The sequence below is a fragment of the Cotesia typhae genome, unplaced genomic scaffold (assembly GCF_013202065.1).
Source record: "Cotesia typhae breed Kobodo isofemale line unplaced genomic scaffold, CoteBio_Ctyphae contig_23, whole genome shotgun sequence".
In the NCBI taxonomy this organism is placed as follows: Eukaryota; Metazoa; Arthropoda; class Insecta; order Hymenoptera; family Braconidae; genus Cotesia; species Cotesia typhae.
The window spans coordinates 960,038-983,806 of NW_027423729.1; the positions used below are offsets into that span (position 1 = coordinate 960,038).

The window sequence follows — 23,769 nt, forward strand, 5'->3', positions numbered from 1 at the left end:
AGACCCAGTTATTGACACTTGCAATTTTATTTTAATTTTAATTTTTCAACGGGAGTTGTATTTGGAAATTTCCTGACATATTTTGAGCGTAAAGAATTTTTTTTGATTCTCAAATAATTTTTTAAAAGAGCTTTGTTTGGATTATCCCGGCCAAATTTTGAAATTTCAGCGGCAATTCAAATAATTATTTTCACTTGTGGTAGTTTGAACAATAAAATTGTACATTTAATCACATAAATGCAGCGTCTACGAATGAGAAATTACAAACTAACGTATAAATTTGATATATATAATCCAGTGGTTATATATTTAAATAATCATTGAGTAAAAAATACTTACTTAATCTTTTAATGATAACAACAACTACTATTTGTATTATTATTTTTTTTTAATAATTATTAATTCACTTTTGTTGCTGAGCATTAGGTGTCGAGCTATCAGTTGAGTAATAAGATGCCGAATATTGCCATCCTTGTGGGTAACTACTGCTACTGCTGTTATAAGTAGATCCTGTACTAGCTGCTGATGCCGAGGTTGAACTACTTCCAGTCGTACTTCCCTACAAGTAATTTTTATTTTCGCGTCATGCAAGTTAATAATAAAACAATACATTCATTTTAATAATAAATTAACTCCTTAACGACCTCTCAAATAAATAAAAACTAATATAATTTTTAAATAATAAAAGAAAGTCAAAATAAAAGCTACTGGATTTAAAAAAAAAAAAAAAAAAAAAAAAAAAAAAATAATAGGGCATTAAATAAATGCATTGGTAGGCAGATAAAATTAAATACAAGTATTTATTATTATAATATTTAAAGAATGAACATAACTTACACGTTTAATATATATTCTAATGTTAATTTCGTATTTTATTTCTTTAATTAACGCAGTAAGAAAAGTTACAGGTGTGTTATTATTTTTATTGATTTTTTTTTTTTTTTTTTTTTTACTTCATTTTAATTATATTTTTATTTTATCAACTTAAATCAAAAGTTAAAATTAGAATTATAGTAATTCATGATTGACAAAAGTATTGATTAACGTTTAACGTTGATGATAATTTAAAATCTTGTTTTAAAAATATAATCGCGTTTTTATTCTACCAACAGACAATTAAATTCATCATTTGATAGTCAATTATTAACCATAATTACTAATTAGTTAGTTAGTTTGTGTTTAAAAAGAAAAATAGATTAACAGACGGTTGGTGTGTGTGTTTTTGCGTGTGTGTGGTCGTTAAAGAGCTAAAGCTAGAGTCACTTTTTTTAAGTTTTCCTTACAGATTGACCAGAGGAACTGAGAGACTGACTCTGTGATTGATGCGAACCCCAATACTGATGATTGTAATACTGTGGCTGGTTCCAACTACCCCAATTACCGTTACCGTAACCCGATTGATAACTACTTTGATTTGATTGACCACCGTAACCTTTCCAGTTACCCCAACTACTTTGTTGTTGCCCAGACCAACTACCACTACCACTACCACTACTTCCCCAACTATTTGACGCTTGAGCTTGTGATTGAGAACTCCAGCCACCACTACTGTGTCCACTTCCACTCCATGAACTCGATGAGTGTGATGAGTTATGATAGCTGTTGCTGCTAAAATAAAAAAAAAAAAATAAATAAATAAATAAATAAACGTTAAATAACTCGTGAAGGTAGAAAAAAAATTAAGATATTCAAAATGGATTTATAAACTTACTTCATGGGACCCCAGCCGCCACCTTGTCGTAAAGATCCCGATCGACTGCGATCAGCAACTCCCGATCGTCTATCAGTGGATGAACTTCCACGTCTGTCACTGCCACGGTGTGATTGCGAAGAACTTGGTCCACCACGGCCACCCCAGCCTCTTGATGAACTACCGTAACTACTGCTGTGTCTCATCGGCGGGCCGCTACGAGGTCCGCGGTCTCTCCAACCACCACCACCGCTATTACCCATGCTACCACGCCACGACGAGTTACGACTTCTATCAGAGTCTAAAATAAATTATTTAATCATTAATTTTAATCTTAAATGAAAATTTTTTCATATTTATAATTTATATAAAAACTTACAATTATTGCGTCGATCACGGTGATCTCGAGTGTCTCTACTGTCACGACTAGACCGCATGTCACGATTGTCTCGATGAGTATCGTTTTTCTCCAATCGCGGTCTCTTGCTACTGCTTGATTGCTGCTGACCAAATCCAGCGTCTTTGCCTTCTTTATTATACTTTGCTATCAATTTTTTAGCCTCTTCTTCGTCAAGTTCAATCCATTCAATTGTGTCAAATGATTCTCCGACAGTCGGTGCGGCAAAATTGGCTAAAATTAAATATTAGAAAATTTTATTTTTCAAATTACACCAATTTTGTCGTTTAAAAAAATTAAAACAAACCTTTCATTTCCATAAATTCAGAATCAGGAAGATCTTTGCCATCAACCTGTTCTCGTTGCGCAGCGCGTGATTTAAATTCTTCGTCTGTTGGTACTATTATAATAGCTTTACGTTGGAATCCACTGAATTGTCTCATTTTACGTCTTTGTGCTGATGGGTATACATTTGTCTATACAAGTTTCATAAAAATATATAAGATGAAATATATTTAAAGAGTAAATATTAAATATTAAAAACAACAGATTATTAATTTTTTACCTGATCAAGTATGTAATTGCGTCTCCTTGTTGCTGCAACTTCAATTAATTTATTAAGACAGCGTGTACACTTTCCCACTAATTGATCCCAATTTCCTTTGTGGTTATCTCTTCTTGGTAAACCCATGACCTATAAAATTAAATAATATTAAAATTTAATACAATTAAAATATAAATAAATAACGTACCTTCATTCTATTAAGGATATTGCTAACACCTAAAATGTTATATTTTTTTTCCAAATTCTGATTTGAGAATTTGTTTGCCCAAACAGTTTTTCCAGCAGAGGGGAGACCAACCATCATAAGTATTTCACAATCTTGTCTATTATCAGGTCTACGAATTCCAGGTATCCGTTCATTGACATCAACTTTTCCAACAGGTGTGTAACCATCTAAAACATTTGTACTCCAGGGTTCTTCGTCGCCAAAATTACAAACGAATGCATAATTCTTAGTCAAAATATGTGGAAATAATGCTTTGCCATCCAGCTCGGATTTTGAAAATCTAAATGCTTCGCCTAAACTTTCATTGTTTAATGAATAAGATATAACAACATCGTCATCATCAGACATATCTAAGTAACATCCAACAATATCATTTAGACCAAAGGCAGGTCCATACTCTGTAAAATTACTATCGGTACATTTTTTACCGGTTTCACCGTAGCCATAACTCAATTTTTCCTCTCCCAATTGCATGCTGGTTAATGGCACAGACCAACCAGCACGTAAAATATGAGGATTCTCTTCATGATCCAGTGTAACATTACATTGATGTGTAATTTTAACCTCGTAGTAAACTTTACCATTTGTGAAACCAAATGACGCTCTTGTACCAGCCCAAACGTATCCAAATCCGTCGTTGTGCATTGGAGTTGCAGATAAAAATTTTGATTTGTCGATTACCAAATTTAAATCAGAGTCGTACCAGGACAATAAAACGCGAGAATAATCAATCTCCGGTTCATCGTCCATCCTGCTAGGACTTTTATGGCGCTCATCCTGTGAACTGTTGGAACGTTTTCTTTTTCTGTCTTTACGATCACGTCTGTCTTGATTATCTTTAGGTTCAATACAATCTTCGTGTTCTTTTTTCTTGTCTCCAGAATCTTCACTTGCTTTCTCACCTTCAACCTCTTCTTGCTTTGACTGAATGTTCGACATTAGATCTTCTTCCTGTTCAGGCTCAACCTTCATGACTTCAGTGGCTTGATTATCCGCAGAACTGACCTCTGTTTCGTTTATTATGCTCGATTTTTCACAGCTATCTTCGTCATTGACTTCCATAGTATTATCAACTAACTCACTTTTGTTGTTTTCATTTAAATCTGTTGCATCATCGCCAACGTCTTCATTGCTCTCAGAAATTTCTTCATTTTCTTTTGGACAATCTTTCTCCTCTTCATGCTCGTCTTCCATTTTATTTTCAGCTACTAATTTATCCGGCGATTCCTCGCACTCGTCAGACACCTCCATCTTGCTAGCTTCGGCAGTGTCGATCGCTGTTTTGGAAACTGCTTCAGGCTCATCTTGAATAGACGGTAGAATTTCTGGCGCTTCTTCAGCAACTTGGGGTGTACACAATTCCGCTTTCGAGGATTCAACTGGTGTATTATCAATTTTAGTTAAAGATTTGTCATTTTCGTCGTCAGTGTGATCGTTAGTAACGACAGCAGCTGGTGTAGCTACGGGAACTGGTACAGATACAGAAACTGGTGCTTCAATAATTGGCGAAGCTTTTTCTATGCTTGGTGATTTAACTGGTGATTCCTGGGTAACTTTATCAGGACTTGCCGTCAAAGCCTTGGGTGAACTACGTGTGCTAGTTGCTTTTGTAGGACTACCACCCATGGAGCTTCTTTTTGATGATTTAGCGGGTGTTTTTACGGGACTTGGAGGTACTTTCGTAACTTCCGGACTTTTCTCACGTTTCTCAACATCATCCACACTGGGTTCCGATGAATTTTTTGTACATGAGTCACTCGTCGCTTGTTCGACAGCTAAAAATAAAAATAAAATAGATTAATTTTAACCATGTGCGACAATAACATACTTAAAATTATAAATATAAAATTGTAAATGTTTGTGAACAGACTACAGATGGCCAAGCCATAACAAAACAGACTGTCTATAATTTAGACGCTACAATTAAATACCGATAAAAATTAATTATTATCAATGATAACTCGCCTAATTGTTGACGATAACAGATAATTATTAATAAAAGTTAAGTTTATTTTAAAAACATTAAATTAAATAATCGGTAAGTAATACAAACCATCAAATTCGTCTTCCAACGCCTTGCGAAGCCGCTCAACAAGCACCGCTTTAACTCCTTTACTATCTAAATTACGTTTTTGCAATTCGCTACGTAATTCAACAACTTTCAATTTAGCTGGATCCATTATATATTTTTTTTTACGTTTGTTAATATATTTATTAACACAATTATCCTTCAATCACTGTTTATTAGTTGCAACAAAAAAATATTTTACTAAAAAAACTTCCATGCAAGTAGCATAAGTAGTAGTTGACCCGCGCTGATGATAGTCACACAATATGGCGGCATCTGAAAACGCAAACAACGCGTTACGTATAACATCCAAACGTATTCTATTGGTTCAACAATATATCTACAGTGTGTGCGTCTACTTACATTATAACGGCGATAACTTCACGTGGTACTTTTATTTCTTACTATTGGCTCTTTCTCTTGCATCTGCTATTTTATTGGATTAGTTTTTAATAAAATATAGCGATAATATTTTTTTTAAGATATTTTATTGGTGGATTACTCAACAGTCAACATAAAAATATGATATTAAGAATTAATACTATGCATATTTATTTCAGAATTTTTTTTAATAAATTGTATTTTAATATTATTGTTATTTTTTAGGTTTTGTAATTAATGGTGAGAAACTTTTTTTTTAGATAACAAGAAAAAAATGTCTGAGGAAGAATTAGTACGTGAAATAAATAATTTGAAATTGTTATTGAAAGAAAAAGAAGAACAATTAATAAAATTAAGATGTGAAAAAGAAATATTACAGGATAATGGTTTAAATAATAAGGAAATAATGAGATATAGCAGACAAATTCTTATCCCGAGTATTGGAGTTCCAGGTACTTAAAATTTTTTAGCAAAAATTAATAAAAATTACAAGTGAAAATTTTTAAAAGTATTTTTTTATTGTAATTGATTTGTTAGAAAAATTTTTAAAATAAACAGCTGACCGTTAACTTTAATATTATAAATTTATATGAAAATTAAGTTAGACGACATTTAAAAATTTTTAGAATTTTTTTTTTTTATGTAAAAAAATCATAAAAAATTTTTTTTTAATTAGTATATTTACTTTTTAGGACAATTAAAAATAAAAGAGTCATCGGTATTGATAATTGGTGCTGGTGGATTAGGATGTCCTTGTGCACTGTATTTAACTGGAGCTGGAGTAGGCCGAATTGGTATAATTGACTATGATGACATAGAATTAACTAATCTCCATCGACAATTATTGTTTACTATTAATGATATTGGACAAGCGAAAGTCAATGCTGCTGCTGAACATTTATCTAAGTAGTTATCACTTATTTATAAAAAAAAAAAAAAAAAAACTATATAATAATCATAGAGAGATAAGATATAACAAGTCTGAATATTATTTATTTACTGATGTTCTTTAAAATTTTTTATAAATTTATAGACTGAATAATAATGTAAAAATAATTCCATACAAAATTCAAGTCAACAGTAAAAATATTATAGAAATAATAAAAGAGTACGATGTCATAATAGATGCTACGGATAATGTACCAACAAGATATTTAATTAATGACGCATGTGTACTGATCAATAAACCATTAATATCTGGATCAGCACTAAAATTAGAGGGACAGTTGACTGTTTACAATTATAATGGACCTTGTTATCGTTGTGTATTTCCTAAGCCTCCACCACCGGAAACCGTAACTAACTGTGGTGATGGTGGAGTCCTTGGCGCAGGTAATTGATCTAAATTTATTTTATATAAAAGCAATTATAATTAATTTATTAATATTAATTGCAGCTGTTGGAATTATTGGAGTGTTGCAAGCATTAGAAGCACTTAAAATAATATTAAAAATTCCCGGGGTACTTTCTGGGCGGTTGATGCTTTTCGATGGACTTGAAATGACATTTCGCACAGTTAAATTACGTGGAAAATCATCCAGTTGTGCTATTTGTGGCGACAACTCATCAATAAAAAAGCTGATTGACTATGAGCAGTTTTGTAATAGCCGAGCTAATGATAAGAATCCAAATTTATCACTGTTGAATAACGATGAGAGGATTACTGTTGAAGAATATCGTGATATTAAAAATCTTTCGAAGCCACATTTATTGATCGACGTGAGATCTTATGAGGAGTTTCAAATTTGTCACCTAGATAATGCTACCAACATTCCTTTTACTGATATTAAAAGTAAAGGAGGCTTACAAGTCGCAAAAAATATTGTTGATAAAAAATTAAAAGAAAATAATAATGCACAGGGTAATTTATTTAATTAATATTGGTAATAACTATTTTTACACTATTAATATTAATTCAAGGATGTATTTTTTTCAGTTTATATTGTATGCCGTCGTGGTAATGATTCACAGCGAGCTGTGAAATTATTAAAAGAATCATTGGGTGATCAAACAGATAGAATAAAAGATATCATTGGTGGTATACATGCGTGGACGCATAAAATAGACCCAAAGTTTCCAATTTATTAATTATAAATCATTGAATATGTAAATACAATTTCATAAATTTAATTACTATTTTTAATATAAATATTTATAATTTTTGTTTTATAATTTCTATAGTTACTAATCATTGAATTACGATTTAGTAATATTTGGCTATTAAATCAGGAGTTAAACTAGTCTCTGGATAATGATAATGAACATCAGGTAAACTACGTAATTTATCAGCAGCTTGTTCAGGCGTTAAATCTCGCTGGGCTTGCGCTAATAATTCGTAACCGACCATATGCTTTTTTATTGAGGCTGAGCGAAGTAAAGGGGGTAAATAAATACCGTGAAATGTCCAGTGTTTTGAATCATTGTTGATTAATGGTCCAGTTGGTGCACCGTGCCAGCCCATTGAATATGGAAACGAGCATAAAAATAAATTATCGTATTTAGTGCACAATCTTTTCATGATACATGCTAACGATTCTTGTTGATCAGCTGTAAGGTCTTGAATTCTGGTGACTTGTTTCTTAGGAAGTAACATTGTTTCATAGGGCCATACCGCCCAGAATGGTACCAAAACGACCCAGTCACGATTTTCTATGACTATACGCTCCTAAAACATTTAAAAAAATTTTTTTGACATCAAATGGGTGCAAAAAAAAAAAAATTATAAAAGTAATTCTTCACCTTTTTAGCTAATTCTTTTTCAACGTAATCCATTAAAAGAGGACGGTGATGGCGGGAATAATATTCACGAAGATTTTGATCTTTTCTTTTCGCTTCAAATGGTAGAAATGAACTTGCCCAAATTTGACAATGAGGATGTGCATTACTGCATCCCATTAATGCACCACGATTCTCAAATATTTGTACCCACGTCCATTTTTTTCCCAGTTCTAGCATTTCATTAATCCACCTAAACACCAAAAGTAAAATAATTTCAAAGGTTAACGTCAAATAATTCAATTATACATTCAATATAAATTGAATTTAATGCGTTGTTTGAAAAAATTTTGCATGAAAAATTAAAATTTGATACTGATGAAAATATTTGATAATTAATGATATAATAATTAATTAGACTTGCTGTTTAATAACTTCAGCTATTTCATCAATCTTCATTAAAGCAATGGTAACATTTGATTTAGGATGAAAGCACATAACTTTACAAGTTCCTCGTGCTTCTACCATTTGAAACAATTCATCATCAGAAGCTGCTGGTCCTGGCACATCTTCAAGTAAGGCCGGAAAGTCATTGACAAATGAATAAGTGCGATCATATTTTGGTGTCACCTAAATACTTAGAAATGATTTTTAAAAATTGCAATTAATGAAAAATTACATTAAATAAATTGATAAACTTACTTTGCCTTCAACTCGAGGATTTCCCGGACACAACGGATTAGTTGGATCATACTCGGGAATCCCTGCATCGTTGGAAGGTTCTACTTGACCATCCCAAGGTCTCTTCATTCTATGAGGTGACACCAACACCCATTCGCCTTTTAATGGATTATATCTAATGTGTTGATGATCTGAGTAATCAAAAGGATAATTATTAATTAGTTAACTCTGATCATAATAATAATAATTATTATTTTAAATATTACCAGTTGGATTAAAAATCTCTCCAGTTTTATTTAACTCAGCCATTTTTACTGAAGTATCTTTCACAAATTTATTCAAGTATCTGTGACAAACTGACCTTTTAATGACAAGTAAGTATAAAAATTAATGATAACTAATAAAGTCTCGTTATCTAACCTTCAGAGCAATAAGCGTTAGCTCAACCAATAAATATACATAACACTGAAGTTGACAGACATTAAAAATTTTTTTAGAATTTTATAGCAATTAAATTATTAAAAAAAAAAAATTAATTAAAAAGTTTTACGTGTAAAAATTAATAAAAATTACAGGTGAAAATTTTTAGAAGCATTTTTTTATTGTTATTAATTTGTTAAAAAAATTTTTAAAATTGACAGCTGACCGCTAAGTTCAGTATTATTAAAAACATTAGATGCCTGCTAAATTCACACTTATATACTTGTTCTATAAAAAAATAAATAATAAATATACAATAATTGTGTCATATTTAAAAAGATATATCAAAAATAAATAAATGACAGATAAATATTGTCATTCAAAATTATTTATTTTTTTTTTTTAAGAGTTAAATAAAAAAGTCAAACATTTAAATTTTGCGATAAGAAAATTTTCGTTGACTCCTTCAATAAATTTTTTTTTTTGAAATCCACATAAATAAAATTTATTTAGGCCGCAAGAGGGATTTAAAATTTACCTTAAACGCCATCGTGACCAAACTTAACCAACTTCATTTTCAGCAACGTCTAGCTTGGCTGTTTTATATTTTTCTCTGCTCAATAATAATTAATAATCATCATCATTATAATCAGACATGGCGCGAGGTAGCAGTGCAGGTTTTGACAGGCATATTACTATTTTTTCGCCTGAAGGGCGATTATATCAAGTAGGCAAGTATAAAAAATCTTCTTTGCTCTTTATTTTACATAAAATTGACAATTATTGTCAACTAAAATTTTTTATTTCATCCTCTATTGACGTTTGTGTACAGCATGACACGGCGTGATAAGCAACTTTTGAATGAAGCTTTTTTAATGTTTTATATATTTTCACTAATTATTTATTGTTTAATTTTACAGAGTATGCTTTTAAAGCTATCAATCAAGGTGGACTTACTTCAGTCGCGGTTAAGGGTGTTGATACCGCTGTATTTGCTACCCAAAGAAAAGTCCCCGTAAGTTTTAACCTCTTAGCAGTAAATTATTCATGAAAATTTTAACTTACACTTCAAGTTACCGACACAATAATTTTTAAATCATAATAAATAATATTATTGACAAAATTAATTAAAATAATCTATATTATTAAGAGAAGACAGCTAACTTTAGTATCATCAATTTATGATGATAAGTATTTAGGCTACATTCGAAAATGCTCTATCTCTAGATACATCATTAAGAAATTACCTTGTATTTTGTAAATTATTGACATTATTAAAGATATAAGCTCATTCTGATGTTACATTCATCAAGAGCTTTCATTTAAGTACCCACATCAATTTTTCATATATATATATATATATATATATATATATATATATATATATATATATATATATATATATATATATATATATGAAAAATATATCAAAAATGCATGTGAGTACTCAAATGAAAGCTCTTGATGAGTGTAACATCGGGATGAGCTTATATCTTCAAAAAAGTCAATAGTTAAGAAAGTACAGTGAAAATTAATAAGAGTCATTATTTAATTTTTTACAGGATAAATTACTAGATCCATCCAGTATCACTCATATATTCCAACTTACTGAGCATATTGGTTGTGTTATGACTGGAATGATCGGTAAATACAATTATGATTAAATTTATTTTTTCTCAACGTGTAAATCACTAAATAACACGATTTTTAATTGTAGCTGACAGCAAATCACAAGTCCAGCGTGCACGTTACGAAGCTGCTAATTTCAAGTACAAATTTGGCTACGAAATACCAGTCGACACTTTATGTCGTCGTATTGCTGACATTGGCCAAATTTACACGCAGAATGCTGAGATGCGACCACTTGGTTGCTCGATGATGCTGATTGCCTATGACAAAGAAAAGGGGCCTTGTATTTACAAAGCAGATCCAGCTGGCTACTTCTGTGGTTACCGTGCGATTTCTGTTGGTGCTCGACAGACAGAAGCAAACTCGTACTTGGAGAAAAAATTGAAAAAGAAACAAAACTACAATTACGATGAAACTATTCAATTGGCAATAACTTGTTTATCAACTGTTTTGTCTGTTGACTTTAAACCTTCAGAAATAGAAGTAGGTGTTGTATCGAAAGACAACCCTAAATTCAGGTATTTATTTTTTTCATAGTTTTAATTTAATGATTTAAAATTAATTGATTTTATTTTTGCAGAGTCCTTACGGAACAAGAAATAGATAAACACCTCACTGCCATCGCTGAGAAAGATTAATTGAATATAAAACACCTAAATTGCATTACAACTTTTATAATTAATAATTCATTTAATAATTTTTTTTTAATCAGGTAAAATTTATAATAACAATTAAAATAAATTACACATGCGATTTAAATTAAAAAGTTGGTGTGTTTTATTTATTATTGATTAATTGTTATTAATAATATACAAAGTTTTAAAAAAATGATGAATTTATTTTCCTGAGGCAGTTGCAAGTGGATTTCTCAGCACTAAAATTACCGAGTCACCACGTAAAAACATTTTTGATATAAAACGGTCTTTGTTGACGGGCTTTGCCTGAAAATAAATTAACAATCATTATTAATAATTTTAATATTCATTTTTTGTAAAGACTGGTTTTATAATACTTTATATTAAATTTTATTATAAATATACTTACTTTCTTTTTGCCTTTGCCAGTGCGAGGCAACTCGGTCCACATTTCTTTGACATTCTCCAAGACCATATTACAATGTCTGTCAAAAGCTTTTACTCTACCCAAAAGTTTTTTATTATTTCTACAGTTAATTAATACTTGGGTATTATTTTTAACAGACTGAGTGAGTACTGAAAGTGGTCCGGTGTTGAATTCTTCTTCTTCGCGTTTTGATAACTCCTCGGGAGTCATTTCAGACTTTGGTTTCGCCAAAGAAGTCCTAAAAATTTTTAATTTGTTTAATAATTAATCTTAACAATAAATAATAGATATATTTCTATTTAAAAGCACACGCCGGTTAGGTTATGTGGAAAATTAAAAAACTCCAATGTGTTAAAATTATTTAACACAAGTGATAAATAAATATTTGTAATTGATACTTACATTTTTGAGCGCTTTTATTAATTTAATTTAATTAAATTCACGTACAAAAATTTTAGCGTCTGTTTATACGTTAATCAACGTCTTTGTGTCTTGATTTTTTTATTAGGTATTGGAGTGCATTCAAGTATTAAATCATTCTTAACAAATGCATTGACAGATGTCAGGAAGTGAGAATAGTGGAGATAATGTAGAGAACTTTCTTAAATTTAAAATGTCGGAGCACAAAAAAATTGTTAACTAACGCCATCTTGATTTCTTGAGATTTGAATTAAGTATTTAATTTTTTAGGTTAGCTGGTAGAAAGTAAATAAGTCTATCGTTCACCACGTGTATAATTGTGTAGTTACAATTTAAATTATTTTATTATTTTATAACAATGGTTGTGAAAAGACGTAAGTATAATTAAATTTTATAATAAATTAATTTAAATCCATTTTTTTAATAACAATAAAGTTAGCTGACATTTAAAAATTTTTAGAATTTTTTTTATTGATAAAATTATGACAAAAAAAATTTTTTTTTTTTAATTTTAGATGTCAGCTAATTTAAATTTTATCATTTTTTACAGCATTTTTTGAACAGATAAATAATAATTGCCCAAAGCGAATAAAAGGAAAGCCAAAAAATGAAAATAAATCAAATGAAATTAAAAAGCAAGAGCCTATTAAATCTAGTAGTTCAAACAATTGGGCTGAAAGTTTATTACCATCATTACCTGAAGAAATTCAAGCCTTGATAAATGATAATGAGGTCCAAAATGTTATTGATAAAATTATACAGCTTGATCACTTAAGTCCATGGGCGTATGATTGTTTGAGTAAAATCGCTCAATTTAATCCATTGATGATTGAAGAAAAGCTACCGGATGTATTTAAAAAAATTCTTCTATCAAAAAAATTATCTGAGGATGAAAAATCATCGTACTCAGCACTCTTATTAACTATTTTAGAGGCTTGTGCACGACTCAGACGCGAAACTAAACTTGTACCATGGATTCTGATGGCTCTGGACAACCATGTGTCAAGTGATTTAGATCAAAGAGTTATTGATATTCTCCCAAGTACATTTACTGAAAAATTTACTTTATCGACTTGCAATATGACCCACTCTCAAATAATCAGCGTTCTTATGAGCTTCATTTATCACATAGATCTTATAAAATCACAATCTTCTCTCAAAGGTTTGAACCATTTAATATTTTTTAAATCAATATTTATTCATTTATTATATATGATTATTATTTTCAGGTAAAACTATTTTAATTGATACCGCAGGTCATTTAATAGTAGCATTTTTTGACGGAGTTCATATACTGGGTAGCAATACACCTGAAAATATGCAAAAAAAATTTATTGATGGTTTAATTAAGTTGGGGAATATTTTAAAACAATTTGTCGCAATCGCTTTTACTGACAAAAAAAGCAATGAAATAATTATTGAGTCTGTATTGATGGTCATTAAATCTTGGAAAGCATTAATTGCTTCTATCAAAAAATATTCTGACGCACTAACTAAAGATTTGATGACTTCAGTCAGGCAAATTATTGATGACATTAATCAATCATTTAATACAAAGGATATTAGTATTAGAAATAAAAATATTGTAAGTTATTTTATTTATTATTTTTTATGCAAAGTATTTTTTTTTTCTCAGTGTAATTAAATGAATAATGCCAATTTATATTTCAGATTAAAGCTCTAGTGGCCTGTCAATTAGAAGACGATAAAATTAATAACACACTTGAAATCGATAGCAAATTTTCGGATAATTTGGATAACTGTTGGGAAATGATAATTGAAAAATATCCTGCCACTATTGCACGAATGAATGAATTGCAAATTAACACGTTGGCTCGTTTATTAATAGCTAACACACATTTTTCAGTTGAAAATCTTTTATTGTCTACTCCAGTTTCTTACTATCATGTACAAAATGACAAACCATTGGTGATTCAGTGTGTTTATAATATTTTTCATGATTTAAATGAAAACATCAGAGACTCTACTGGTACAACGAAAGAACTGTTGGAGATAATCAGTAAGAAAAAGTGGAAAAGTAAACGGATTAAAAAAATTTTGACTGAGTGCAAAGAAATTTTTGACAAAGCTGAGTGGTTGTCAATCGATGAAAAGTTCGTTAATTGTATTGTAAAAAATTTACAAATACTTTTAAAGCTACCTTTGATGTATTTAACAGCGGAATTAAGGACGGTTATATTTTTAATTATTTTTGCAATTAAAAAAGAGGGAGAAAATTTTTCGAGTATCACGGATTTAAGTCTTTGTATTTTATCAGGTAACTTAAAATTTTTTTTAATTTAAAAGAAAGAATTATAAAAAAATTTAATTTTCAATTTTGTTTCAGATGTTTCAGAAAATAGTAATATCGACATTTTACAATATCTTGATCTAGAATTACTCGTCAATGATTTATTGAAGTACGAATCAATTAGAAAAATCTTTGAGTATTCACTACGCAATGTTAATCACTACGAAAAGATTGGAACCTTTATAAAGGATAATAAAAACATTGTTAACTGTGCAGCACCTATTTTGATCGAGTCTTTAGAAAAAGTAAGACCTAAAATGATAGTGAAAGCTGAAAAAATTGTTGTTAAAAAATTGCAAAAAAAACTGTGCAAACGGATATTGAAATCTTTGGAGGGAGGCATTAAAACCCCGTATGACGTTAAAAGCTTTAGAGCAGCAGTGAAAGTTTCAATATCGACGAAAAAAGTTGATGATTCTTTACTGGAAAAAATTAAAAAGACAATAGATGGTATTTTTGGTAACAATATTGAAGAACTAGATCTAGAAAATAATCCGTTAGTCGATGAAGGCTTGCACTTGATTCAAATTATTTTATTACATCGTGCGAATGTTAAGATTGATGATGCAATAATCAAGTGTATTTGGAGTTTGATGATGAGAAAAAATGTAACCGATATTGTGTATAATCTAATAAATGCAACTCCTTCAAAAGTACTGGAGGAACAGTTGGATACACTTGAGAAAAAAACGGTAAGTTTTTTAATTATTATTTTATTATATATCATTAAAATTTTTAAAATTAATAAATTTTCTTTACAGATACACAGTTTTACAAATTGTAACGGAACGATGTTTAAAAATAATTTATCAATATGGTGTAGTATAGCTCAAACAGACAAAGGACATGATTCAAATAGTGTTTGCCAAAAGCATTATCTAACACTGATGAGAAGTTTTGGTGCACGGACAATAACAAGTGATAATTATTCTAGCATTTTGAAATTTTGTCAGGTGATAGTCAAAGCAAAAAGATCAGAAATAAGTGACCTGCTTATCGACTTGATTATACTTGTCTGCAATGTGTTTGTTAACAATTCAGGCAATGGGACGATCGATTTATATGAACAAGTCACGGAAATTTGTTTAGCTTTTCTCAAACATCGAACTGCTAAAATAACTAGTCGATTGCCAACTTTATTGACTTTGTATCGCAAGGTTGTCAAATTTGTTATCGATGAATCAAAAAAAATTCCTACAAGTACTGAATTGCTTTGTCTCGTTTTAAATACTCTAAAGTAATATATTTTTTTAATCATTTATTTTATTTTTTTAATATTTTATTCAATATAATATTTTATTTATTTATATTTTCAGATTGGCAGTTGCTTTTGTAAAATTGAAAAAAGATATTGCGAGAATAAGTCCGTATACAATTGCAGATATAATACAAATGTATTCGGAAGGTGTAATACCAACTTACATCAAGGTAATCATTTGATTTTCTTTTTAACTTGATAAATAAATAAAAAATTAAAATTAGCATTGCGATTTATTTATTTATTTATTTTTTTTTTAATTATAGGAGCCATTAGATGATTCAATAAATATATTTTTGAGCGTTTGTGATCAACATGCCGTCTCATTACTTTTACGGACACTTCCATCATCAATGCAAGAAATATTTAAAACATCATACGATACTTATACTAAATTTTATAAATTTACTGGAAAAATTTAATCATTGTCAGTTGAATAGTTTTTATAAATAAAATCATTTTACAGTTTTTAATTTTTTTTTCTTCAACTCAAATGTTATGCTTAAATTATCTTACCAACTGGGATCATGGTTATCGACAGTTTCTTAAATTTCATCAACATGACAGCTAACAGCTGATTTAATCAAGGTTCAATAATTTAAAAAAATAAAGAAATTAAGTTAGTATATATGATATGTTATTTATTTTATTTATTTAAATAAATAAATATTTTATAAGTAAATCTATAACAATTATGTAATCAAGTGTCAATGAACAGTGTCTCTTTTTGTAAATAATCTATATAAATAAAAATTTATATAGAATGGTGTAAGTGTTTATAAACAATGACAGTAGTAACCTCAATGTTCTGTATTATATAGCAGATATTTCGACATTAATTACTGTAATATTGGACTTTGAACAATGAATAACAATAGTATTGATAATAAAGATACTCTCAGCTATTTATTAATTTGATGCAAACATTCAGTAAGTTGTGTTTGATATTAAGAGTTTGGATAAATCATATATCAATAAATGACATTCAAGTTAGCTGTCACTTGACAATTTTTTAATTTTATTTAACAAAAAAATTTGTTCCAAATAATTATTTTTAAAAAATTGCATTTTTTTTTTTTTTTTTTTTTTTTTTTTTAAATTTTTAAATGTAAATTTTTTTTTTTGCCATAATTTATTTGTTATAAAATTTTTAAAATTAATAAATATTATTATTTATTTATTTTTTTTTTTTTAATTTATATTTAAATATTATTGATATTTAATTTCAGATGAAAGTGTAATAATAATAATAATAATTATTATTATTATTATTAAATAATGGAGCAATTGGGTGGTGTGCCAGCTGAATGGTTGACGACTGCAGAATTAGCTGGTGTTTGGTCCGGCTGGTCATCCATGAGAGATCGTGAAGTCGTTCGAGAGTCATCAGCCAAAGGAACGCACATTCAATTGGCACATAAATTTTTGTGCCACCGAAAAAATATTAATCTTGAAGATGCCCAGCTATTTTTCAACAATGAAGTTGACATTTGGATTGACGAGCTACTCAACAAGCAGCAAATACATCGAGCTTCACATATTTTACGAAACGTTGGTCAAGATCCTATTGCGTATATTCGTAAAATTTGTTTCAAGTTACCAGACAGTAAAATACGTGATTATTTGGTCAATCATGTTGTCAACAGTTATGGTTTTTCTAGTGATGATATCCTGGCATGGGACGTCATTCAATGTCTGAAGAAATACAAAGACAAGTGTAAATTTACAGATAAAATATTTTATAATAAATTAATTCCAAATATTTGTATTCAGGATGTATTGAATCTTGATGATCACTTAAAGGACTCTCTTATTACTGAATTGTATTTTATAACGCTTGAAAGTAGCTTGTCGAGCAAACTAAAGACTGAAATTGTATGGGATTACTTGTTGCTGAATAACAAAATTGATTTTTTGATCAACTGGATTGATGTTCATTACAATAAACGGGAGAATATTAATAGTCACAGCGAGAATATTGAGTTCGAAATATTTTCAAAACTTAACATTACGTCGGACATGATTGAAAGGATTGACACGTCGGATGTTACTGTTCCCGGAAAATTATTAATACTCAACCATTTAGCCAGGTAATTATTTTTTTGTCTACTTGATATTTATGAGTATTGTTGTAAAGGGGCATAACTAGTATAAAACTTTCAAAAAATTAATTTTTTTTTTTTTCATATTTCGATAGGTCATACCTCTAAAAATAACATACTAAAATTTTAAATCAATATCTCAAATAGTTTTTGAGTTACAGCCATTTAAAAAGTAGCCGCTCGGCAGTTAGAATAGGATCAATTTATATTCAAACGCGTTTTTCGAATTTGCAGCAGTGATTAATCAAAGAAAAATGATCCGATCACTACCAAATTTTTTTCTGTATGTTCTGTATATAATTTTCCATACAATGACCCTCCAGTTTTTTGATCTAATCAAAAATCGAATTTTGACAGGCCAAAAACGACCAAAATAAGCTTGTTTATTGTATCAGCTTCACGAAAATAAAAAACTTACAATTATTAATTTTTTTTTTTTACAGATATGGAGTATTTTTAAAGAAAGAGCAAGAAGATATTAAATTAACATTGTCTCGCTTGTTCAGTGCATCAATAATACCATCAGAATTTAATAAAATATTATCTAATGAGCACTGTTGCGTTAATGTTAATGCATTTTATCAAAATACCTTTTCAATTGTGTACCACCAGAAGATAGTAGATGAGGATTTTGACTATAATGTGCATTTGCAAGAAAAAAAATTGCTACATTTACTGCGTGACATCAGTAAATCAAGTAATATTGATCAAAAAAATATTATAAATGCTATTTTTCAAACAATCAACAACGTAACTAATGACTTATCCGGATATCTTCAATCAAATCCTTATCTCGCATTAACATTAATAATTATTAAATACCAAAATGATTGTTATTTAATGCAACAGGATGGCAATAATAAATTAATAAATTTTAAAGACTACATTCGTAGTTATGAAGTGGTAATTGAAGATTTGACTATTAAAAAAGAAGTAATTGATCAGATCTTAAAATGTTTGCCTTATTTAAAAGATATTCTGGGTGAAAATTTATTAGAAAGAAACGACATTTCAATGTACCAACTCATTAATGGATTTAACAATTTAAATGTTCAAGAGCTTTTTAAATGGCGAAATAAAAATGAACCGTTGCCGTCATTTACTAGTGAACACTTGATTAAAAAATATGGAGATAAAGAAAAATTAACTTATAAGTATTATTTAAAAGAATTGAGACCAAGTATGGCTGCTTATATTTTACAAAAACAGCGGAGTAAAATATCTAACAGTATTTCTTCTAAATTGTAAGCATTATTTATATTTATTAATTAATTATATTAATTAACTTTGCGTAATTTATTTAAATTAATAATCATCAAAAGAATTATTTTTTAATGCATAGTTATATTAAAATTTTTCTTTCAATTTAATAAATCACATTTATAATAATTTATATTTTACAGAAAATCTGAAAGTGCATTTCATGCTCATATTTATGGACTTAAAAATATAAATGATAATAAAATTATAAGTACCTGCATTACTTTTATAGAATATCTCGGTATTGATTCAGAATGTCTGAGATTTCATGCGACTGCAGCTAATTATATTAAAACTAAATTGGATTTATCAATAAGTAAGTATACATCTTAAAGTAATAACAGCGTACTCCCGTTCATTTATTTTTAAAAGAGGTGATAAAAACTTAATGTGAACTTTAGATGACCTCCTCGAGTCTATAACTTATCATAATTCACCCAAAGATTTGGCTATAATCACTAATTATCTCGAGGATAGCTTCAAAAATGAATGTATCACGTCGATGAGTAATGTCAGTGAATTTATATCCGCTCTAAAGTCATGGGATTTTATAGTCCAATTTTCTTGTATTCACAATACTAAATTTCCGTCTTTATTTTTGAAATATTTGGCTAAAAATAATTTTTGGTTTGAGTTTGTCCTCGTTGGACATATTTTCGGTTATCCATTGGAACAGGTAAATTATAAATATGACTCGTTGAATTATTCATTTTTTTAAAATAATAATATGATAATATATATTTTTTTTTTTTTTTTTTTATTTTAGATATTCGATAAAGCTGAATTGTTTAAAAATAAAAACATACGAGAACATTTATTGATTTCATTAAATAATTCACATTTGCTGGCTGAAACTTATTCTCGGGTAAATTTACCATTAATTAAACTACCAGATACAAGACAATTAAATTTATCAAGAATGAGTCGTAAAAATGTAAGGATATTTTAGTATTATTTTAATAATTTTTTTTTAAGTCCAAAAAAATTTTTTTTTGCATTTCTGCCCATTTAAATTGTCTTTTTTAAATTTAACCCTTTATTTTTCAGGATCAATCGAGCCCTGTAGTAAAAACAAACCCAAATGACACTGAAGAATTACCAAATGTCTTTAAATACTTTCCTTTGAACCAAATAAATTCATCGTACAATAAAGATTTATGGTTGACAATACTAAAATGTCATCAGAGTCAAGATCCACCTGGAGCATTATTGAAATCATCACGCGACTGTAAATCATCGATACCAATAGTCTTAGCAGCCTGTTACGAGCCATCAGCAACGACAGCTTATTGCTATTCCTGGCTGTTAATTTCTGTGAACGATGAAGACTTAATAATTGATTATACAAACTGTTTAAACGATCAAATATGGTCAGCCAAAAAAGTGTCGGATCTTTTCCGTAAAATAATATCTCTTGGTTACATCGAGACCTTAAGCCGCGGGTTTCAAATCTTCATGCCTGAAAATCCGCTCTCAATATTCTTTGATTTTTTGGTAAAATGTATAAAGCACGCAGACTTTAAATCATCAGTTGATAGTTTGAATAATTTTTTAAGTACCTGTTCAACGTTTAAAAGTAACAAAATGATTGATTGGACAGATGCTGACACTTCGTATTTAAATAATGAATATTGGATTGCAACTGTCGCTACTCAATGTATTCTTTCAGCTTTGGGACGTTGCTCACAGAGCATACAAATACAAACAAAAGTGCTGCGAATTCTTGTTGAAAATAATTTTAATTCTTCATTGAATATTGATGGGATTGAATTTAAAATGCTCTGGGAAATAATTATCAGTCTTGCGACGACAAATGTTAAAATTGATTTCACTGCTATTAAATTGATCGACAATTGTTCTAATATAATACAAGAATTTAATCGTTGCATTCAATTATTGATTGACAACAAAGATTTTACAACCGCATTGGAATTATCTAAAATATCCAACTTACCCTGTTCAAAAATAATAATCGATCAATATCGCTGTGCATTCAAAGCTTATTCAAATAAAATAAATTGTAATAAATCAATAATTAGTGGAGAAAAATGTGATTTAAATTTTTGGAAAAAGTGCGCTCTAGATATTAAAAAATATAATGTCAATTTCGAAGATGCAGCTGGATTTTTTATCGAGCATGCTGAGAAAGTTAATTCACATAAAGAGCGTTATGAAATTTTACAAATCGCTCACAGCACTTTAAAACCTATTTCAACTGATCAGCAAACGATAGACACTATTGAAATGGCCATGTGGAAATCCTGCATACTGGCTGGCCCAGAAGCGATTGAAATTAATGATGACAGGCGATTATTCAATAAATTAAAAACAGAATTATTGTCCGGTGTCAGTAATTTGCGAGTTAGTTGTAAATTAAATGACAGTGCTGAAGAAAAAGCAATCGATGAGTTAATTAACAAATTTATCGACATTGAAGATCTTGAAACTGCATTGCGTATAAGTGCAATTTTTAATTACAAACACAATGACCTGAAAATACTTATGCTTTGTTTGAGTATCGCTGAGGATGAAATATCACCCTATGAATTAAATTCACAGCATAAAGTTCTTTTAAAAGAATTATCGCCAGTAAAACCGCAAAAATATTCACTGTTACGTCCTCGAGGGCTTAAAAGACAACCAGAAGGATCAACTAATTTATTAGCGTCTTACAACCAGTGTGACGATGATGTTACGGATATACCAACGTCGCAAATTACTACAGACTGCATTGAGTTGTTGGAAAAATTAGTTAAAAATCTCTTGCATGGTAATAACGTGGGTAACAAAATTCTTTTATTGTACAAATTATCTGTTAGCTTAAAAAGAAATTATCAAAATTTATTAGTGTCCAAAGATCCGATAGAAATACTTTACGATATTACTGGAATTAATTGCCCGAATAAATTTGATCTCATTAAAGATGTAATTACTATCTACAGAATAAAAGATTTTGTAGTAGCTAAATTTTTAGCTGGAGAAATAATTTTACACATAACGCGACAAGTTGAAGATGGTTACGAATTATCAGCGTCAATGTGGGGCTACCCGTTGGAGGTACATGCACATTTAATTACTGATTTATGCAGCGATCCTTCAACACTCGGATGGGAGTTAATTAAAAATGTTAATATAAGACTGGGACATTCTCATGGAAGCAAACGTGATATCGTGACAATTAAAATAATTATTGAATTACTTTTACGTGCTCATAATTATTTTACCGCTGCTTGTCACATGGAGGGAATCGCATACGTTCTGAGAAAGTGTCAGAATGTAGCAAATACGTTGCAGCATCTTAAACTCTGGAGCCTGTTAGTCAGATTACTAACGGGGATAGGACGCTTCACAGAAATGAATTATATATTTCAGATACTGAAAGAAAATGATCAGTTTGAATTTTTGCTCGGTAAAGGACTTGATAAAATTGCAGGTTTAAAAACTGCTACCATGGAATTTTGTAAAAAACAGTGTCCTGATAATAAAGAGCTCTTTAATTTAGTTGCTAATCATTTTCAACTTTATACAGAAGTCGCAATTGTCTGGGAAAATAAAGCCAAGGCTGTGATACGGGAATTATTACAAGATATCAGAAAAGAAAATATAAGATTGATGAATAATTTACAGACGGTTATTAAATTAACGCGTAATGAAAAAACTGAAAAAAAATTACAATCTGCAATAACTTACTATACAGATGCTACAGAACATTATTTACAAGATAGTAAATTGAACACTGCTAATAAATGCTCACATCAAGCACAATTAGTTGCTCTGCAATTGTCTTTATTGAATGGAGTGGCTGTTAATCATCAAGTTACTTGTTTATTGAATTTAAGCAACGAAGAAATAAATAAAGCACTTTGTCAAACTTTAACTTTCCCTCAAACATTGATTCTCGTTCAAGCTTACAATCACAATGCCGATTGGCCGAGTATTATTTATCATCATATTATTATCAATGGAGAAATAAAATTTTTGAAAGATTTTTTAATCTATAAACGACTTACCAATGGTATTGTGCAAGACTGCGTTTGCAAGTAAGTAATTATCTAAATTATTAAGAGAATAAGCAAAATTTGTTTAATAATAATTATAAATTTATTCATAAAGTACTTTGGTAGTATAAAAATAAAACTTTGTTAAAAATAATTAATAAGTTGTTTAAAATTAATATTGATTTTATTACAGGTATCGTATGGAAAAAAATTTAACCAAACAAATGACACAAAATATGCAAAGCTTAATTGGTGAATTGAATAACGTTGAATGTAAATATGTAATGGCAAGTCAATTGGGATTCAAAAATATGATTGAAGCAATGCTTTCTAATTTAACTATCGGATCATATTTAAAAGATACTGTGTGGAAACAAGGATTCAATCCTCAAGAATTTATTGGAGAAAATTTTCGAAGTTAAAATATTAAATATTTTTTTTAATAATATATTTTATATAAATATAATATATTTTATCAAAGCATACGTTGTATAATATCAAGTACTGTATATAAATTTTTCTAAGATACACGATTCAATGCCCAGCATTTGTATTTTTAAAATAACGTAATTGATTATAATTAATA

The 23,769-nt window shown here is 29.2% G+C and overlaps 7 protein-coding genes across 10 annotated transcripts; 4 read left to right on the forward strand and 3 right to left on the reverse strand.

Annotated features, from left to right (window-relative positions):
* Positions 1-8: 8 nt before the first annotated feature.
* On the reverse strand, positions 9-5,212 carry LOC141524747 (uncharacterized). Of its 2 annotated transcripts, XR_012478756.1 has the most exons (9): positions 4,932-5,212; positions 2,840-4,653; positions 2,653-2,781; positions 2,395-2,563; positions 2,070-2,321; positions 1,712-1,991; positions 1,284-1,608; positions 340-559; positions 9-246 (listed from the first exon to the last, which is right to left on the reverse strand). XR_012478756.1 is itself a non-coding variant. In XM_074238782.1 (8 exons), exons 1-8 carry the CDS (start codon positions 5,056-5,058, stop codon positions 404-406), a joined length of 3,252 nt encoding a protein of 1,083 aa, XP_074094883.1. In that variant the 5' UTR covers positions 5,059-5,212; the 3' UTR covers positions 9-403. The 2 variants fall into 2 exon arrangements, 1 of the variants encoding a protein (XP_074094883.1); XM_074238782.1 differs by having other exon boundaries at positions 9-559.
* Positions 5,213-5,530: 318 nt separating this feature from the next.
* Positions 5,531-7,642, forward strand: Uba4 (Ubiquitin-like activating enzyme 4). 2 transcript variants are annotated; one of them, XM_074238787.1, is made up of 6 exons: positions 5,531-5,779; positions 6,020-6,233; positions 6,361-6,659; positions 6,724-7,188; positions 7,264-7,433; positions 7,509-7,642. In XM_074238787.1, the coding sequence occupies exons 1-5, from the start codon at positions 5,602-5,604 to the stop codon at positions 7,413-7,415; spliced, it is 1,308 nt and encodes a 435-aa protein (XP_074094888.1). In that variant the 5' UTR covers positions 5,531-5,601; the 3' UTR covers positions 7,416-7,433; positions 7,509-7,642. The 2 variants fall into 2 exon arrangements, with proteins under 2 accessions (XP_074094888.1, XP_074094886.1); XM_074238785.1 differs by lacking the exon at positions 7,509-7,642 and having other exon boundaries at positions 5,532-5,779; positions 7,264-7,457.
* On the reverse strand, positions 7,390-9,364 carry Galt (Galactose-1-phosphate uridylyltransferase). 2 transcript variants are annotated; one of them, XM_074238789.1, is made up of 6 exons: positions 9,144-9,364; positions 8,990-9,069; positions 8,745-8,914; positions 8,467-8,672; positions 8,067-8,295; positions 7,390-7,992 (listed from the first exon to the last, which is right to left on the reverse strand). In XM_074238789.1, exons 2-6 carry the CDS (start codon positions 9,030-9,032, stop codon positions 7,531-7,533), a joined length of 1,110 nt encoding a protein of 369 aa, XP_074094890.1. In that variant the 5' UTR covers positions 9,033-9,069; positions 9,144-9,364; the 3' UTR covers positions 7,390-7,530. The 2 variants fall into 2 exon arrangements, with proteins under 2 accessions (XP_074094890.1, XP_074094889.1); XM_074238788.1 differs by having other exon boundaries at positions 8,990-9,364.
* Positions 9,365-9,715: 351 nt separating this feature from the next.
* On the forward strand, positions 9,716-11,538 carry LOC141524754 (proteasome subunit alpha type-6). The gene is made up of 5 exons (XM_074238790.1): positions 9,716-9,874; positions 10,064-10,158; positions 10,706-10,787; positions 10,861-11,290; positions 11,353-11,538. Exons 1-5 carry the CDS (start codon positions 9,799-9,801, stop codon positions 11,408-11,410), a joined length of 741 nt encoding a protein of 246 aa, XP_074094891.1. The 5' UTR covers positions 9,716-9,798; the 3' UTR covers positions 11,411-11,538.
* Positions 11,526-12,385, reverse strand: Smd2 (small ribonucleoprotein particle protein SmD2). The gene is made up of 3 exons (XM_074238791.1): positions 12,237-12,385; positions 11,817-12,072; positions 11,526-11,713 (listed from the first exon to the last, which is right to left on the reverse strand). Coding segments are annotated over exons 1-3 (363 nt in total). The 5' UTR covers positions 12,239-12,385; the 3' UTR covers positions 11,526-11,608.
* Positions 12,386-12,489: 104 nt separating this feature from the next.
* Positions 12,490-16,291, forward strand: LOC141524749 (uncharacterized). The gene is made up of 8 exons (XM_074238783.1): positions 12,490-12,628; positions 12,805-13,416; positions 13,484-13,839; positions 13,926-14,532; positions 14,602-15,257; positions 15,327-15,802; positions 15,882-15,993; positions 16,090-16,291. The coding sequence occupies exons 1-8, from the start codon at positions 12,613-12,615 to the stop codon at positions 16,243-16,245; spliced, it is 2,991 nt and encodes a 996-aa protein (XP_074094884.1). The 5' UTR covers positions 12,490-12,612; the 3' UTR covers positions 16,246-16,291.
* Positions 16,292-16,416: 125 nt separating this feature from the next.
* On the forward strand, positions 16,417-23,605 carry Spg11 (spatacsin). The gene is made up of 8 exons (XM_074238780.1): positions 16,417-16,753; positions 17,053-17,913; positions 18,369-19,169; positions 19,329-19,501; positions 19,587-19,861; positions 19,952-20,119; positions 20,233-23,225; positions 23,377-23,605. The coding sequence occupies exons 2-8, from the start codon at positions 17,102-17,104 to the stop codon at positions 23,603-23,605; spliced, it is 5,451 nt and encodes a 1,816-aa protein (XP_074094881.1). The 5' UTR covers positions 16,417-16,753; positions 17,053-17,101.
* Positions 23,606-23,769: the final 164 nt, after the last annotated feature.

What these genes read in the sequence shown, in the direction of transcription:
- LOC141524754 (XM_074238790.1), top strand. Translation starts at nt 9,799, where the DNA reads ATGGCGCGAGGTAGCAGTGCAGGTTTTGACAGGCATATTACTATTTTT. An exon ending in CTACCCAAAGAAAAGTCCCC is followed by an intron (nt 10,159 to 10,705) that starts GTAAGTTTTAAC and finishes AATTTTTTACAG; the next exon opens with GATAAATTACTAGATCCATC. An exon ending in TGTTATGACTGGAATGATCG is followed by an intron (nt 10,788 to 10,860) that starts GTAAATACAATT and finishes TTTTAATTGTAG; the next exon opens with CTGACAGCAAATCACAAGTC.
- LOC141524749 (XM_074238783.1), top strand. An exon ending in AAGTCTTTGTATTTTATCAG is followed by an intron (nt 14,533 to 14,601) that starts GTAACTTAAAAT and finishes ATTTTGTTTCAG; the next exon opens with ATGTTTCAGAAAATAGTAAT. An exon ending in TAATACCAACTTACATCAAG is followed by an intron (nt 15,994 to 16,089) that starts GTAATCATTTGA and finishes TTTTAATTATAG; the next exon opens with GAGCCATTAGATGATTCAAT.
- LOC141524747 (XM_074238782.1), bottom strand. Translation starts at nt 5,058, where the DNA reads ATGGATCCAGCTAAATTGAAAGTTGTTGAATTACGTAGCGAATTGCAA. An exon ending in GTTGGAAGACGAATTTGATG is followed by an intron (nt 4,654 to 4,931) that starts GTTTGTATTACT and finishes TTTTATTTTTAG; the next exon opens with CTGTCGAACAAGCGACGAGT. An exon ending in TCAGTTCCTCTGGTCAATCT is followed by an intron (nt 560 to 1,283) that starts GTAAGGAAAACT and finishes AATTACTTGTAG; the next exon opens with GGAAGTACGACTGGAAGTAG.
- Spg11 (XM_074238780.1), top strand. Translation starts at nt 17,102, where the DNA reads ATGGAGCAATTGGGTGGTGTGCCAGCTGAATGGTTGACGACTGCAGAA. An exon ending in TAAATTGGATTTATCAATAA is followed by an intron (nt 19,502 to 19,586) that starts GTAAGTATACAT and finishes TGTGAACTTTAG; the next exon opens with ATGACCTCCTCGAGTCTATA. An exon ending in GTGCAAGACTGCGTTTGCAA is followed by an intron (nt 23,226 to 23,376) that starts GTAAGTAATTAT and finishes ATTTTATTACAG; the next exon opens with GTATCGTATGGAAAAAAATT.
- Uba4 (XM_074238787.1), top strand. Translation starts at nt 5,602, where the DNA reads ATGTCTGAGGAAGAATTAGTACGTGAAATAAATAATTTGAAATTGTTA. An exon ending in CCCGAGTATTGGAGTTCCAG is followed by an intron (nt 5,780 to 6,019) that starts GTACTTAAAATT and finishes TTTACTTTTTAG; the next exon opens with GACAATTAAAAATAAAAGAG. An exon ending in TGGTGGAGTCCTTGGCGCAG is followed by an intron (nt 6,660 to 6,723) that starts GTAATTGATCTA and finishes TATTAATTGCAG; the next exon opens with CTGTTGGAATTATTGGAGTG.
- Smd2 (XM_074238791.1), bottom strand. An exon ending in CTGGCAAAGGCAAAAAGAAA is followed by an intron (nt 11,714 to 11,816) that starts GTAAGTATATTT and finishes ATTTATTTTCAG; the next exon opens with GCAAAGCCCGTCAACAAAGA.
- Galt (XM_074238789.1), bottom strand. Translation starts at nt 9,032, where the DNA reads ATGGCTGAGTTAAATAAAACTGGAGAGATTTTTAATCCAACTG. An exon ending in AGAGATTTTTAATCCAACTG is followed by an intron (nt 8,915 to 8,989) that starts GTAATATTTAAA and finishes TTGATTACTCAG; the next exon opens with ATCATCAACACATTAGATAT. An exon ending in AAAAAGAATTAGCTAAAAAG is followed by an intron (nt 7,993 to 8,066) that starts GTGAAGAATTAC and finishes TAAATGTTTTAG; the next exon opens with GAGCGTATAGTCATAGAAAA.